Raw genomic sequence first — 13,999 nt, forward strand, 5'->3', positions numbered from 1 at the left:
AGGACATAGATAATGTCCGTTTGACGTCAACAGTGTGTAACATTTTACTTTTTTGAATAGGACAATGTTCCTCTCCAATAATTTTTAGATTAGTTACAATAAGCTTACGCTGCAAGAGAATTCGCTTGTATTTTTCAATATGTGGTCTGTTGTCGGTTTGAAGGCCTTCCATAACATCGGCAACGTAGTGCAACTCCACCGAGAGCTGTCTGGAGTAGGGTGGGGTTAGCTATGTGAAAGTTGCGAGCTGTCGAAGACGATCTTCATATTCCTAATGCGATTAGGACATCGTATGCTCTTGACGACGTTTAGCACCTGTGCGGTCAGTCACCCAATTTCAGAATTCATTTTGAGTAATCCTGCTAAATTCCCAAAATACTGTCTTTTTATATTGATGAGTAATATGGATAGTCGTCACGTTCATGTGCCGTCTACAACGCAAATTTAATGTTACTATCCTAGGAACTAACCTGCAATACGTTTTGTATTTCATAATCGGAACCATCTGCATTAACCGTCATCAGAGCAATGTCAGGGAACAGAGTGCAGCAGTGCCTACTTGAGGACCTGCTTGAGTCGTGTTCTAAGGAAAGGGTAGTTGCTGGTTCACATTATATTACACTAGCGAGAAGTACCGACTTTTCCTTTTCTCTGCAAACATCCAGAACTAAATTCAGTAACTAAATGCTAAGAATATATTTTCATTGTGCCAACTCGAAGATCAATAGATATGGATATAGATATAGATTTTTATATTTAAAGCCATTCTCTTTCTGCGTTGGAATAAACATCATTCATTATTTGCTTGTTCTTGTTACGATTGTTATTGTCATTCTCTCACTCGCAAGAGTCTTATGCTGATGCTGTATGAATAAATTATGCCATTGGATACAAAGCGGTTTAGTTTTGAGACCTAACCCACGAGGGGGGAAGGCACAGTGGTCTGCTTCAGGAATTCCAAGCAATAAAACACAAAAAACAACCCAGGAAGGGTTCGAACAGCTACTTTCACGCAGAGACATGCATTTGGAATCTGTTCATCGTTACGGGGTCAAACAAGAGGGTAACATTACTGAAACAATGATCGGGCTACTTAGTATATAATAGAGCATACAGATTTCAAGGAGGAAACGTATGAAGACGCAGACTTCCTCGTTATCAATATGTGCGGCATATCTTTCGTGTTAACGAAAGTAAATTCCCGCTTTACCTCTTCTTACGTGTCAAATGAAATGAATGCCATGAGGAATAGAATATTTGTTGACTGCGTCTCTTCTTGCTTCCATCCTTACCAACATATTTCTTCATTCTCGTGGTAATCATGACAATCTATGTGCATGCTGCAAACGATTGCAAGTGGACAAATTCGACATCGAGGTGCAAAGCGTTTGGTATCTTACATTATATTCAATTCGAATAAGATTCCGGTGTATTTTTACTTCGTTTGTATTTTTAGATGATTATGAACGTTACGGAAATTTATCTCACATGCTTTATGTTGAATGAGAAACATTGAATGATCCGTTTTGCTTTCCCTACGTTGAAATGATATAATGTCGGCGTCAACAGCCTTCTTCCACGCCGGAAGCTGAAACTTGTATCATTCTGGATTAATGATAATTGAATGTCTCATATGTATACATAGCCCACAAGGCGACGTCAGAAACCACCAGGGGAGAACGCCGCATAAAAACCAAACGTGCGCGCGCGTCTCCACTCTGAAGAACCGTATCGGAGAATCACGGCAAGCATTTCGCTGAAGAGCTGCCTCGTCAGAGAGCCGAGAAATGGCAGCGTCGTAGCAAGTATTTGTCAACACTCTGATAGTGCATTTACTTCCGGGTGTAGGTCGGCGTTACCTCGCTAAATTCACTTAACATTCGTTTTCCACATCGAAGACTCGTACGATATAATCCACTGCAAGATGACACAATTAGAAAGTATATTTAATTTCTGGACTCCAAGAACGGCGTTCTTCACATAAGTAACACCTGTTTGTGTGTGCATTCGGGAGGACGATGGTGCAATCCCGCGCCTGGCCATCCTGATTTAGGTTTTCAATGATTTCCCTAAATCGCTTCAGGCAAATGCCGGGATGGTTCCTTAGGAAGGGCACGGCCGATTTCCTTCCCCATCCTTCCCTAATCCGAGCTTGTGCTCCGTCTCTAATGACATCGTTGTCGACGGGACGTTAAAACAGTAATCTCCACCTCCTCTGTTTCTGTGTTTAAGGTTGCGTTTTGAGGCTCAGGCAACATCGCAGTGACTATAGTCCGCCCCTGGCCGCCAGTGTGTCGTTAGCTCAGAGGTTCCCTTGTGCGTTGCAGTGCTTGTACTATAAGTTCGAATCACGGTAGAAGCCGCTGACTAAAACCTTTTATTTTCCATTTTAATTAATGGAGTTGCAAACTGCTAGTAAAAATTTCTTATGCGCAATCTGAAGAATGCCTTTAAACATCAATCTTCGTCCGATTTCGACTTAGTAAATTAAGTTAATATCATGGATTTCTGCTTTGCAAATTCCAAGGTGCTTCACTGTAAAATAGGTCCTGAAAAGATTCAAACCGACTGTCAACGATATAAATTTGAGCTTTGTTCGTCATATAGGTCTAACATGTCAGAAGGTTGTTTATGAAGTGCACATGTTCATTAATATAGTTCACATCTTCTAAATTTTTGCAATAGCGTTTAACTGTAGACGTTTTCTAACACCGGCGTTAGCAATTCCTTTCCGTTCTCTGAAACCTTCAAAACGACAAATTTTTCTGGTTTAAATCTGATGACCTTAACTATCACTTCCGATCAACAATAAATACTTCATGAACCCATACATGGAACTCCAAATGTGCAGTGTGCCTGCACTGCTACAGAGCATGCATTGCAAGGTATTCACACAGTTTATCGCATAGACTTACCATAAGGAATGAAACAAGAACTGTAATACACTTTACACCACAGACGCTCACTCTGGCTTGACGAAAACATCCAAACATTGACCAAAAGTTGCACAAATAATTAAGTTTGAAAGGAAAAGAAACGAGGTATGAAGCATTTATAAATTCATCGAATGTAGTGAGGTGGTTTAATTTCGTCCCAGTCTATAAAATTAATTTCGGGCCATACTCAGCTCTTGCCGATTACCCGCCTACTAATCAGGGCGTCTGTCTCCGTTGCTTTTGAGCGTGAATGGAAATTGTAGAAATTTTCTGTGGAGCAACATTTAATAATAAAGCGTTTTAAATCATCAAAAGCGATGAGCGGTAGCAGGCGCTTTCGATAAAGAACGGGGGAGTGCAGCGCCGCTGCTGTCGCCACGGCCGCTGCCAGTAGCCAGCAAATGCATCCCGGAGCTTTGCCGCATACGGCGTCCAGAGGAGGACAGTCTGCAGGAAATCTGCCGCAAAATCGTTACTAGATAAAATTTTGATATCGGTGTGTCACAAAGCGAAATAGATTGAATCTGCGCTACCATTACATTCACGTCTTCAGCATTCAGACAGAAGAGGCTATAAAAATATTTTATGCCGGCTGCTCTCGATCCACTGACATTATGAACAGAAACAACGCACGCTACCGCTAGACCACAGGCGTAATCAGCCTAGAGTCTCTCTATCTTGGGACAAGTTTTCCTCCAGGAAGTGCCGCAGTCTACAGTGTTGCCAGATTGTGCAGATAACCGGACTTAGAGAATTAGCGAGTTGGCCAGTTTCTTTGTCCCATGTCGCGATCGGCGCGGACTTAGCCTCTGAAGCGGCCGGCCACCGGTCAAGTTTTATGTCAAAGAGTGTACATTTTTCTACAATCACCACATTGGATCTTGTAAACCCCTGATCTGAGAATTCTATCGTTATCATTACCTACAGTATATCTTAATTTATTTTGCAAAGTATTCTTAGTTTCAAATGCTATTGTTATTTCAGAATTCTTAAATAGATTACTGATCCTATCTGATATGTTCCCCATGTACATCATTTTTGTGTATTTATGAACTCCTATTTGTGGTGTACTTAGTGATTGTTGCACTTTATTAAACATAATGTCAACTTGACGTGTATCAAAAGAATTGGTCTTCGCAATCTGCTTTACAATATTTGTTTCTTTTTTAATTTAATTTTCTTCAAGGGGTAATTTTAACATCCGGTGGATCACTGACTTAAAAAATGCTTTTTTAATCTATTTAAGAATTCTGAAACAACAATAGCATTTGAAACTAAGAATACTTTGCAAAATAAATTAAGACATACTGTAGGTAGTGATAACGATAGAATTCTCAGATCAGGGGTTTATAAGATCCAATGTGGTGATTGTAGAAAAATATACATTGGCCAAACAGGCCGGAGGTTTACTACACGATACAAAGAACATACATCAGGTACTGCATGAGCAAAATCAGTCTTTGGCCATCACATAACTTTTAATAAGCATGCCAAAGGGACGGTACAACAGAATTTGCAAGTCCTTCATTACACTAATAAAGGCTTATTATTATTAAATATTTTTGAAGAGATCGTGATATATGCCCATTATTGAGATGAACCGTCAATGCTTCTCAATGAACAGTTAGATTTTCGTGAAAAACATATTTATGATCTCTCTGACGAAATTCTATGAACACATATGTACTCTTTTGTTCAGAAAATCATAGGACCCAGTTGTATCCATGGCAGAAATGTATCTTAGGACAGTACGTAAATATTTATATCACAATTTTAAGCCTCCAACTAGAAATATTATGAAATATGGCTCCATTTTTAATAAATCAGTTTTATGACATTTTAATAAAAAATAATAATAAAAAAATCTATGTAATATCATACTACCCTGCAGCTGATCATTCCATCATTACATATATCTCCAGTGCCAAATAAAGTTAATACGAGATAGGCAGACTGAATCTAGCATAGATATATACTTGCAGTTGAGTCACAACTCGCATATCGATATGATGCCGCAATGCCAAAGACCTCAACAACATCGTTGACTTTGAAACCATTGTGGTAGTACCGCCTTAGCCCATAGAGGGCACACTGACTATACATCGTCTGTACAGTTATTTTAAAGCTTTTAATTGATATTTTATACAACATTTAAGTAATTCCATGGTTGTAAAGAGATATTATACATAACTATTTTGATGTTATTATTGTACTTTTTTTTTACGTTTTGACAATTATGTGAACTCATTTTTATACTGATTGGTTGATGTGTGGTGGGCAGAGCATCTTCGTACTTAAGCGTATGCTCATCACATGCTGGCACCAGTTGACATCGCAGCAGCAGAGAAGAGTGCTCCACCTACCATCTTCGAAGGACGCCTTGGGTATAACACGTCTTATTGTATTTTATCCTTACAAGCATTTTGTCTTATTTTATTGTAAATCTAGTAAGGTTTCTATTACTTTCTAAATTAAATTACAGGTCTGATGATGGTCATGTGATATGACAGAAACCGGTCACCTATGTTCTTGTAACATACGTGGTGTGATTAAGACTGAATTTTAAAAACAAAAAATCCTATATTAAATTTTAATTTTCTATTATTTTTCCAGATGGCTCTGATACTGATGCTATTTTTCATCCTGATATTAATATTGAGAGTGGGTATCCATCAGCATTTCATGATGATGACACTTTACCAGCGTCAGCAGATGGGTAAGTGAAGTTTACCATATCAGAATATGACTTTCGGAGTCCATCATTTGACAGCAAGAGTGTTTGTTGGCAGAATGCATGTTTCAGTTGCTAGCAAGCCAAAAGAACCCTGGACACAGTTCTATTGGTGTTGCATTCTATATAATTCTTCACAAAGACGGCATTTCTTAACCTATGTTCCTACTGTTCTTGTTCCTTGCAAAATATATAGGACGAGAAATTGTGTAAATATTAATATGCTCAAGAAAATAAAAACATTAAATAAAAACACTTAAAACTACAAAAAGATAATAAGCAATCTAATACGTAAATAAAAGATTTTAAAAAGATGATAATCAGGAGCAATGGGATGTAAAGTAAGACCCGTTTTCAGTAAGTCTCTGGGGACCTAAATATTTTTTCGTAAGTACAGTTTCCCTTCCTGCTCCACCCATCTTGGCATCTAGATGGGTGAAAAAATTGTAAAGATTTCTGACATCCCCAGTGACTGCTGTTGTACTGATAAGTACAAAGCAGCATTTTTATGTTTTGGAAACACTTGGAATTGATAGTGGAAACAACTGTACACTTCAATCACTATGTACACATAATCCTTTCTTTACATTTTTTACCTTTGTGGAATTATTCTTCTAAAACAGAATATGATTTTGCAAGAAGTAAATTATAAAAGACTCCAGTCTCATCAGCACTGAAAATGTATCGGGACTCATAACCAAGTATTAATCACAGCAGTGTAATGTTCTTCCTATAGCTAACACTTTCTATTACTATAGCCACATTTTCTCCACTTAAACTTTAAAATGACTGATTATGTTGTTGTTGTTGTTGTTGTGGTCTTCAGTCCTGAGACTGGTTTGATGCAGCTCTCCATGCTACTCTATCCTGTGCAAGTTTCTTCATCTCCCAGTACCTACTGCAACCTACATCCTTCTGAATCTGCTTAGTGTATTCATCTCTTGGTCTCCCTCTACGATTTTTACCCTCCACGCTGCCCTCCAATACTAAATTGGTGATCCCTTGATGCCTCAGGACATGTCCTACCAACCGATCCCTTCTTCTGGTCAAGTTGTGCCACAAACTTCTCTTCTCCCCAATCCTATTCAATACTTCCTCATTAGTTATGTGATCTACCCATCTAATCTTCAGCATTCTTCTGTAGCACCACATTTCGAAAGCTTCTATTCTCTTCTTGTCCAAACTATTTACAGTCCATGTTTCACTTCCATACATGGCTACACTCCATACAAATACTTTCAGAAATGACTTTCTGACACTTAAATCTATACTCGATGTTAACAAATTTCTCTTCTTCAGAAACGCTTTCCTTGCCATTGCCAGTCTACGTTTTATATCCTCTCTACTTCGACCATCATCAGTTATTTTGCTCCCCAAATAGCAAAACTCATCTACTACTTTAAGAGTCTCATTTCCTAATCTAATTCCCTCAGCATCACTCGACTTAATTCGACTACATTCCATTATCCTCGTTTTGCTTTTGTTGATGTTCATCTTATATCCTCCTTTCAAGACACTATCCATTCCGTTCAACTGCTCTTCCAAGTCCTTTTGCTGTCTCTGACAGAATTACAATGTCATCAGCGAACCTCAAAGTTTTTATCTCTTCTCCATGGATTTTAATACCTACTCCGAATTTTTCTTTTGTTTCCTTCACTGCTTTCTCAATATACAGATTGAATAACATCGGGGATAGGCTACAACCCTGTCTCACTCCCTTCCCAACCACTGCTTCCCTTTCATGTTCCTTGACTCTTATAACTGCCGTCTGGTTTCTGTACAATTTGTAAATAGCCTTTCGCCCCCTGTATTCAGAATTTGAAAGAGAGTATTCCAGTCAACATTGTCAAAAGCTTCCTCTAAGTCTACAAATGTTAGAAACGTTGGTTTGCCCTTCCTCAGTCTAGCTTCTAAGATAAGTCGTAGGGTCAGTACTGCCTCAAATGTTACAACATTTCTACGGAATCCAAACTGATCTTCCCTGAGGTCGGCTTCTACTAGTTTTTCCATTCATCTGTAAAGAATTCGCGTTAGTATTTTGCAGCTGTGACTTATTAAACTGATAGTTCGGTAATTTTCACATCTGTCAACACCTGCTTTCTTTGGGATTGGAATTATTATATTCTTCTTGAAGTCTGAGGGTATTTCGCCTGTTTCATACATCTTTCTCACCAGATGGTAGAGTTTTGTTAGGACTGGCTCTCCCAAGGACGTCAGTAGTTCCAATGGAATGTTGTCTACTCCCGGGGCCTTGGTTCGACTAAGGTCTTTCAGTGCTCTGTCAAACTCTTCACGTAGTATCGTATCTCCCATTTTATCTTCATCTACATCCTCTTCAATTTCCATAATATTGTCCTCAAGTACATCGCCCTTGTATAGACCCTCTATATACTCCTTCCACCTTTCTGCTTTCCCTACTTTGCTTAGAACTGGGTTTCCATCTGAGCTCTTGATGTTCATACAAGTGGTTCTCTTATCTCCAAAGGTCTCTTTAATTTTCCTGTAGGCAGTATCTATCTTACCCCTAGTGAGATAAGCCTCTACATCCTTACATTTGTCCTCTAGCCATCCCTGCTTAGCCATTTTGCATTTCCTGTCGATCTCATTTTTGAGACGTTTGTATTCCTTTTTGCCTGCTTCATTTACTGCAATTTTATATTTTCTCCTTTCATCAATTAAATTCAATATTTCTTCTGTTACCCAAGGATTTCTACTAGCCCTCGTCTTTTTACCTACTTGTTCCTCTGCTGCCTTCGCTACTTCATCCCTCAAAGTTACCCATTCTTCTTCTACTGTATTTCTTTCCCCCATTCCTGTCAATTGTTCCCTTATGCTCTCCCTGAAACTCTGTAGACCCTCTGGTTCTTTCAGCTTATCCAGGTCCCATCTTTTTAGATTCCCACCTTTTTGCAGTTTCTTCAGTTTTAATCTACAGGTCATAGCCAATAGATTGTGGTCAGAGTCCACATCTGCCCCTGGAAGTATCTTACAATTTATAACCTGGTTCCTAAATCTCTGTCTTACCATTATATAATCTATCTGAAACCTGTCAGTATCTCCAGGCTTCTTCCATGTATACAACCTTCTTTCATGATTCTTGAACCAAGTGTTAGCTATGATTAAGTTGTGCTCTGTGCAAAATTCTACCAGGCGGCTTCCTCTTTCATTTCTTAGCCCCAATCTGTATTCACCTACTACGTTTCCTTCTCTCCCTTTTCCTACTACCGAATTCCAATCACCCATGACTATTAAATTTTCTTCACCCTTCACTATCTCAATAATTTTTTTTTATTTCATCATACATTTCTTCAATTTCTTCCTCATCTGCAGAGCTAGTTGGCATATAAACTTGTACTACTGTAGTAGGGATGGGCTTTGTATCTATCTAGGCCACAATAATGCGTTCACTATGCTGTTTGTAGTAGCTTACCCGCATTCCTATTTTCCTATTCATTATTAAACCTATTCCTGCATTACCCCTACTTGATTTTGTGTTTATAACCCTGTAGTCACCTGACCAGAAGTCTTGTTCCTCCTGCCAACGAACTTCACTAATTCCCACTATATCTAACTTTAACCTATCCATTTCATTTTTTAAATTTTCTAACGTATCTGCCTGATTAAGGGATCTGACATTCCACACTCCGATCCGTAGAACGCCCGTTTTCTTTCTGCTGATAACGACATCCTCTTGAGTAGTCCCCGCCCGGAGATCTGAATGGGGGACTATTTTTACCTCCGGAATATTTTACCCAAGAGGACGCCATCATCATTTAATCATACAGTAAAGCTGCATGCCCTCGGGAAAAATTACGGCTGTAGTTTCCTCTTGCTTTCAGCCGTTTGCAGAACCAACACAGCAAGGCCTTTTGAGTTATTGTTACAGGGCCAGATCAGTCAATCATCCTGACTGTTGCCCTTGCAACTACTAAAAAGGCTGCTGCCCCACTTCAGGAACCATATGTTTGTGTGTCCTCTCAACAGATACCCCTCCGTTGTCGTTGTACCTACGGTACGGCTATCTGTATCGCTGAGGCACGCAAGCCTCCCCACCAACGGCAAGGTCCATGGTTCATGGGGGGAGGATTATGATTATTATCAATAATTTATTATTTTTATTCTTATAACATCATTATGATGTTATAAGAATAAAAATAATAAATTGATAATATAATGTAAATGGACAGATAAAGTCTTCTCACCAAGTGGCAACAGGAGAACACACACCCAAAAGGATTTAACTTTCACTGGTTTTTGGAGCTAGTGGCTCCTCCTCCTGGCGGAAGAGTTGATGGGGAAGAAAGAGGGCTGAAGGGAAAGGCTTGGAGAGGTTTAGGAAAAGGGCTATAAATTAGAAAAGTCACCCAGAACCCCAGGTCAGGGGAATCATACCAGATGGGATGAGAAGGAAAGACTGATTGTTGGAAACTGCATCGGATGGGATATGAAAACCTGAGAGCTTAAAGGCGTAGGATAAGGTAATATGCAAGACAGAGATTACTACTAAAACATTGTGCACAAGTTAATGAGTGGAAAGCTAAGTGCATTGTATGTGATAGAGGTGGCAGGGGTATGGTGAAAAATAGACAGGTCAGAAAATGAAAGATGTCGAAAACTGAAATGGAGTGAAGAAAGTAGTAGTTACTGTGAATAAATGCTGAGATAAAAGGAATTAATGTAAATTAAGGCCAGGTGGATGGTGAGAACCAGTGACATGTTGTAGTGCTAGTTCCCACCCACGGAGTTCTGAGAAACTGGTGTCTGGAGGAAGAATCCAGATGGTGTGTGTTGTTAAACAGACACCGAGGTTATGACTGTCAGAATGTACAGCATGCTCTGCAACAGAATTTTTTGTGTTGCCTGTATACACCCACTGCCTATGCCAATTCATCCTGACTGATAACTGATACATGCTGATATAAAAGGTTGAACAGTGTTAACATAACAGCTGATATGACATGTTGTTTCACAGGTAGCTCTCCCTTTGATTTTATATGTTTTCCTAGTTTCAGGGGTGGAATAGGTGGTGGTAGGAGGGTGCATAGGGCAACTCTTGCACTGGTGGGGGGGGGGGGGGGGGGGGGTTACGGGGTAGGAGCCGTAGGGTAGGGAGATGAATGGAGAAGGAGAGGATGTTGTGGAGATTAGGAGGGCTATGAAAAGCTATTCTAGGTGTGGTGGGCAAAATCTGACAGAACGTATCTCATTTCAGCGCATGATTTTAGGAAGTCGTGGCCTTGTCAGGATAGCTGACTGATACTTTCAAGACCAGGATAATACTGGGTGACAATTGGTGTCCTCCGAAGTTGTTCTTTTAGAGGGATCAGCAGTACCGTGATTGAATGTAAAGGCCCTGGAAACATGCTTTTGAACTATGCTAGTGGGATAATTATGTCAAGTGAAGGTGGAAGTGAGAGTGGTTGTGTATTGCTGTAGAGTGTCTGCATCCGAACAAAAGATATGTTTGCTTCAAATGCCAGTGCTGTATGGGAGGGAATGTTTGACATGGGAAGGATGGCAACTTTCAGAATAAAAGTCCTGTCATCTGTTAGTGGGTTTGATGTGGATGGAAGTTTGTAGCTGGCTTTTGGTGAGGATGAGATCAACATCAAGGAAAGTGGCATGAGAGAAGGTATTTAGAAGGTATGAGAGAAGGAATTTTAACAGGTCAGTCTGCGAGTCCATACAGCAAAGGTGTCATCAGTATATCAAACCAAACCAGGGGCTGAAGATTTATGGATCCCAGGAAAACCCTCTCCAAGTGACCCATGAAAAGATAGGCATAGGAAGGAGCCATCCTGTTTCCCATAGCCGTACCCCTGATCTGTATGTATATGACGCCCCTCAGAGGTGAAGTAATTGTTGGTAAGTATAAATTTGATGAAGGTGAGCAAGAGGGATGTTGTAGGCTTGGAATCAAGTGGGGGTTCACTGAGAGTGTTTTTAGCAGCGACAGAGCATGCACATGGGGATGTTGGTATAGAAGGAGATGGTATCAATGGTGACAAGCAAGGTATGTGGTGGGAGTGAGACAGGCACAGATTACAGACAGTCTAGGAAATGGTTGGTATCATTAATATAGGAGAGAAGTATCTGTCCTAAGGATTGCAGGTGTTGATTAACTAAGGGAGATACACGTTCGGTGGGTACTTTGAAGCTAGCAACTATAGAATGACCAGGATGATTGGGTGTGTGGATCTTAGGAAGAAGGTAAAAGGTGTTGGTGCATCGTTTGGTTGGGGTATGAAGTTCTATGGATTGAGGTGTAAGTTGTCCTGAGGGGCCTGAGGTTTTTAGGAGGGACTGCAGGTCAGTTTGAATCACAGGGATGGGATCTTGGTGGCAGATGCTGTATGAGGAGGTGTCAGGCAGCTAGCATTGACCTTCACTAACATACTCCTGTTGGTCAGGTGCCACAGTGGCAGATCCCTTGTCTGCTGGGAGGATAATAGTCATCAGCTTTTAGGGAATGTAGAGCCTGGAGTTCTGCAGAGGACAGTTTAGAGTCATGTTATAGGGACCTGAAGGAAGGTTGTGAAGCAATGTTGGATGTGAGGAATTCTTGGAAGGCTTGTAGGATGATTCTGAGGTAGTGGTGATGGATATAGTTGGGATTGTGGAACTGTTCAAGGGAGGGTTCAATGCCAGGTTTCCTGTTGGTCAGGGAATGGGTTGCAAAATATTTCCAGTTGATGTTATGTGTAAAGGAAAGTAGGTCCTTCATCAAAGCAACATGGTTAAATGTAGGTTTAGAGCTGAAAGTGAGACCCTTGAGTAATACAGATAATTCAGGGGGATAGAAGGTTCTTGGGACGAAAGGTTGAGAACACTGCACTGTTATGACTGGTCTGGGAGGCAATGGTGAAGGCTGTGTGATGTTAAGGGGGTTGGCCAAGCTTGGTTTGTAGGAGAGGAGTGGTTGTTAATGGTGTGGATATTTGGGGATCTGCAGAGGGAGAGGAAGGGAAACACCATTGTTGACATAGTTTAGGAGAAGGTGGGATAGCTTTTTGAGCTGAAGTCTGGCATGTTGTTGCAGTCTGTAGTTGGCTTGGCAGATGATACCATCCAGAGAAACAAGAGGGCAACTAACTGTAGGATCCTGTAGATTTCCTAGATCATCTGAAATCTGTGCCTGTTCCACTCCCACCACACATGTTGCTCGTCACCATTGATGCCATCTCCCTCTCTCAGTACCAACATCCCCAATGTACATGGTCTGTCTGCCACTGAAAATTTCCTCAGTTAATGCCCATCTGATTCCAAGCCTATGACATCCTTCACTCTCACCTTAATCAACTTTGTACTTACCAACAATTACTTCAGCTCTGAGGGGCAGACTTACAAACAGATCAGAGATATGGCCATGGGAAACAGGATGGCTCCTTCCTACATGGCTCCTTCCTACACCAACCTTTCCATTGGTCACTTGGAGAGGGCTTTCCTGGGATCCATAAATCTTCAGCCACTGGATTGGTTTTAGATACATTGATGACGTCTTTGCTGTATGGACTCACAGTTAGGCTGGCCTTGCTGTATGGACTCACAGTTAGGCTGGCCTGTTAACATTTCTGGAATCTCTAAGTATCTTCTCCCAATTAAATTTCACATTTTCCTACTTGGAGTCCCATGTTACTTTCCTTGATGTTGATCTCATCCACACCAAAGGCTGGCTACAACCTTCCGTCCACATCAAACCCACCAACAGACGGCAGTACTTATATTTTGACAGTTGCCGTCCCCATGTCGAACATTCCATCCCATACAGCGTTGGCATTCGAAGAAAACATATTTGTTCGGGTGCACTCTCTTTACAGCAATACACTACCACTCTTCACTTCAACCTTCACTTGACATAATTATCCAATTAGCATAGTTCTAAAGCACGTTTCCCAGGCCATCACATCCAATCATTGTACTGCTAATCCCTCCAAAAAAACAACTTCGGAGCACACCTCTTGTCACCCAGTATTGTCCTGGTCTTGAATGTATCAATCAGCTACTTTGACAAGGCCATCACTTCCTAAAATCATGCACTGAAATGAGATCCATTCTGTCTGAGATTTTGCCCACCACACCTAGAATAGCTTTTCGTAGCCCTCTCAATCTCCGCAATATACTTGTCAGACTCTATGCTCCTCCACCCCTCTCCCTACCCTATGGCTCCTACCGCTTGACAAACCCCCGGTGCAAGACTTACCCTATGCACCCTCCTCCTACTACCTATTCCAGCCCTAAAACTGGCAAAACACACAAAATCAAAGGGAGAGCCACCTTGAAATGACAAATGTCGTATACCAGCTGTTATGTTAACAATGTTCAGCCTTTTATA

At 40.7% G+C, this 13,999-nt stretch overlaps 1 protein-coding gene across 2 annotated transcripts in view; it reads left to right on the plus strand.

The window, feature by feature from the left end:
* The window catches only part of LOC126188980 (uncharacterized), a 188,311-nt gene that overhangs the window by 162,017 nt on the left and 12,295 nt on the right, over positions 1–13,999 (plus strand). For both annotated transcript variants that reach the window (XM_049930768.1, XM_049930769.1), the window contains exon 11: positions 5,550–5,652. In XM_049930768.1, coding sequence (XP_049786725.1) covers positions 5,550–5,652 — 103 coding nt within the window. The remainder of the gene's footprint in view (positions 1–5,549; positions 5,653–13,999) is intronic.

This window comes from Schistocerca cancellata, chromosome 5, assembly GCF_023864275.1.
Source record: "Schistocerca cancellata isolate TAMUIC-IGC-003103 chromosome 5, iqSchCanc2.1, whole genome shotgun sequence".
In the NCBI taxonomy this organism is placed as follows: domain Eukaryota; kingdom Metazoa; phylum Arthropoda; class Insecta; order Orthoptera; family Acrididae; genus Schistocerca; species Schistocerca cancellata.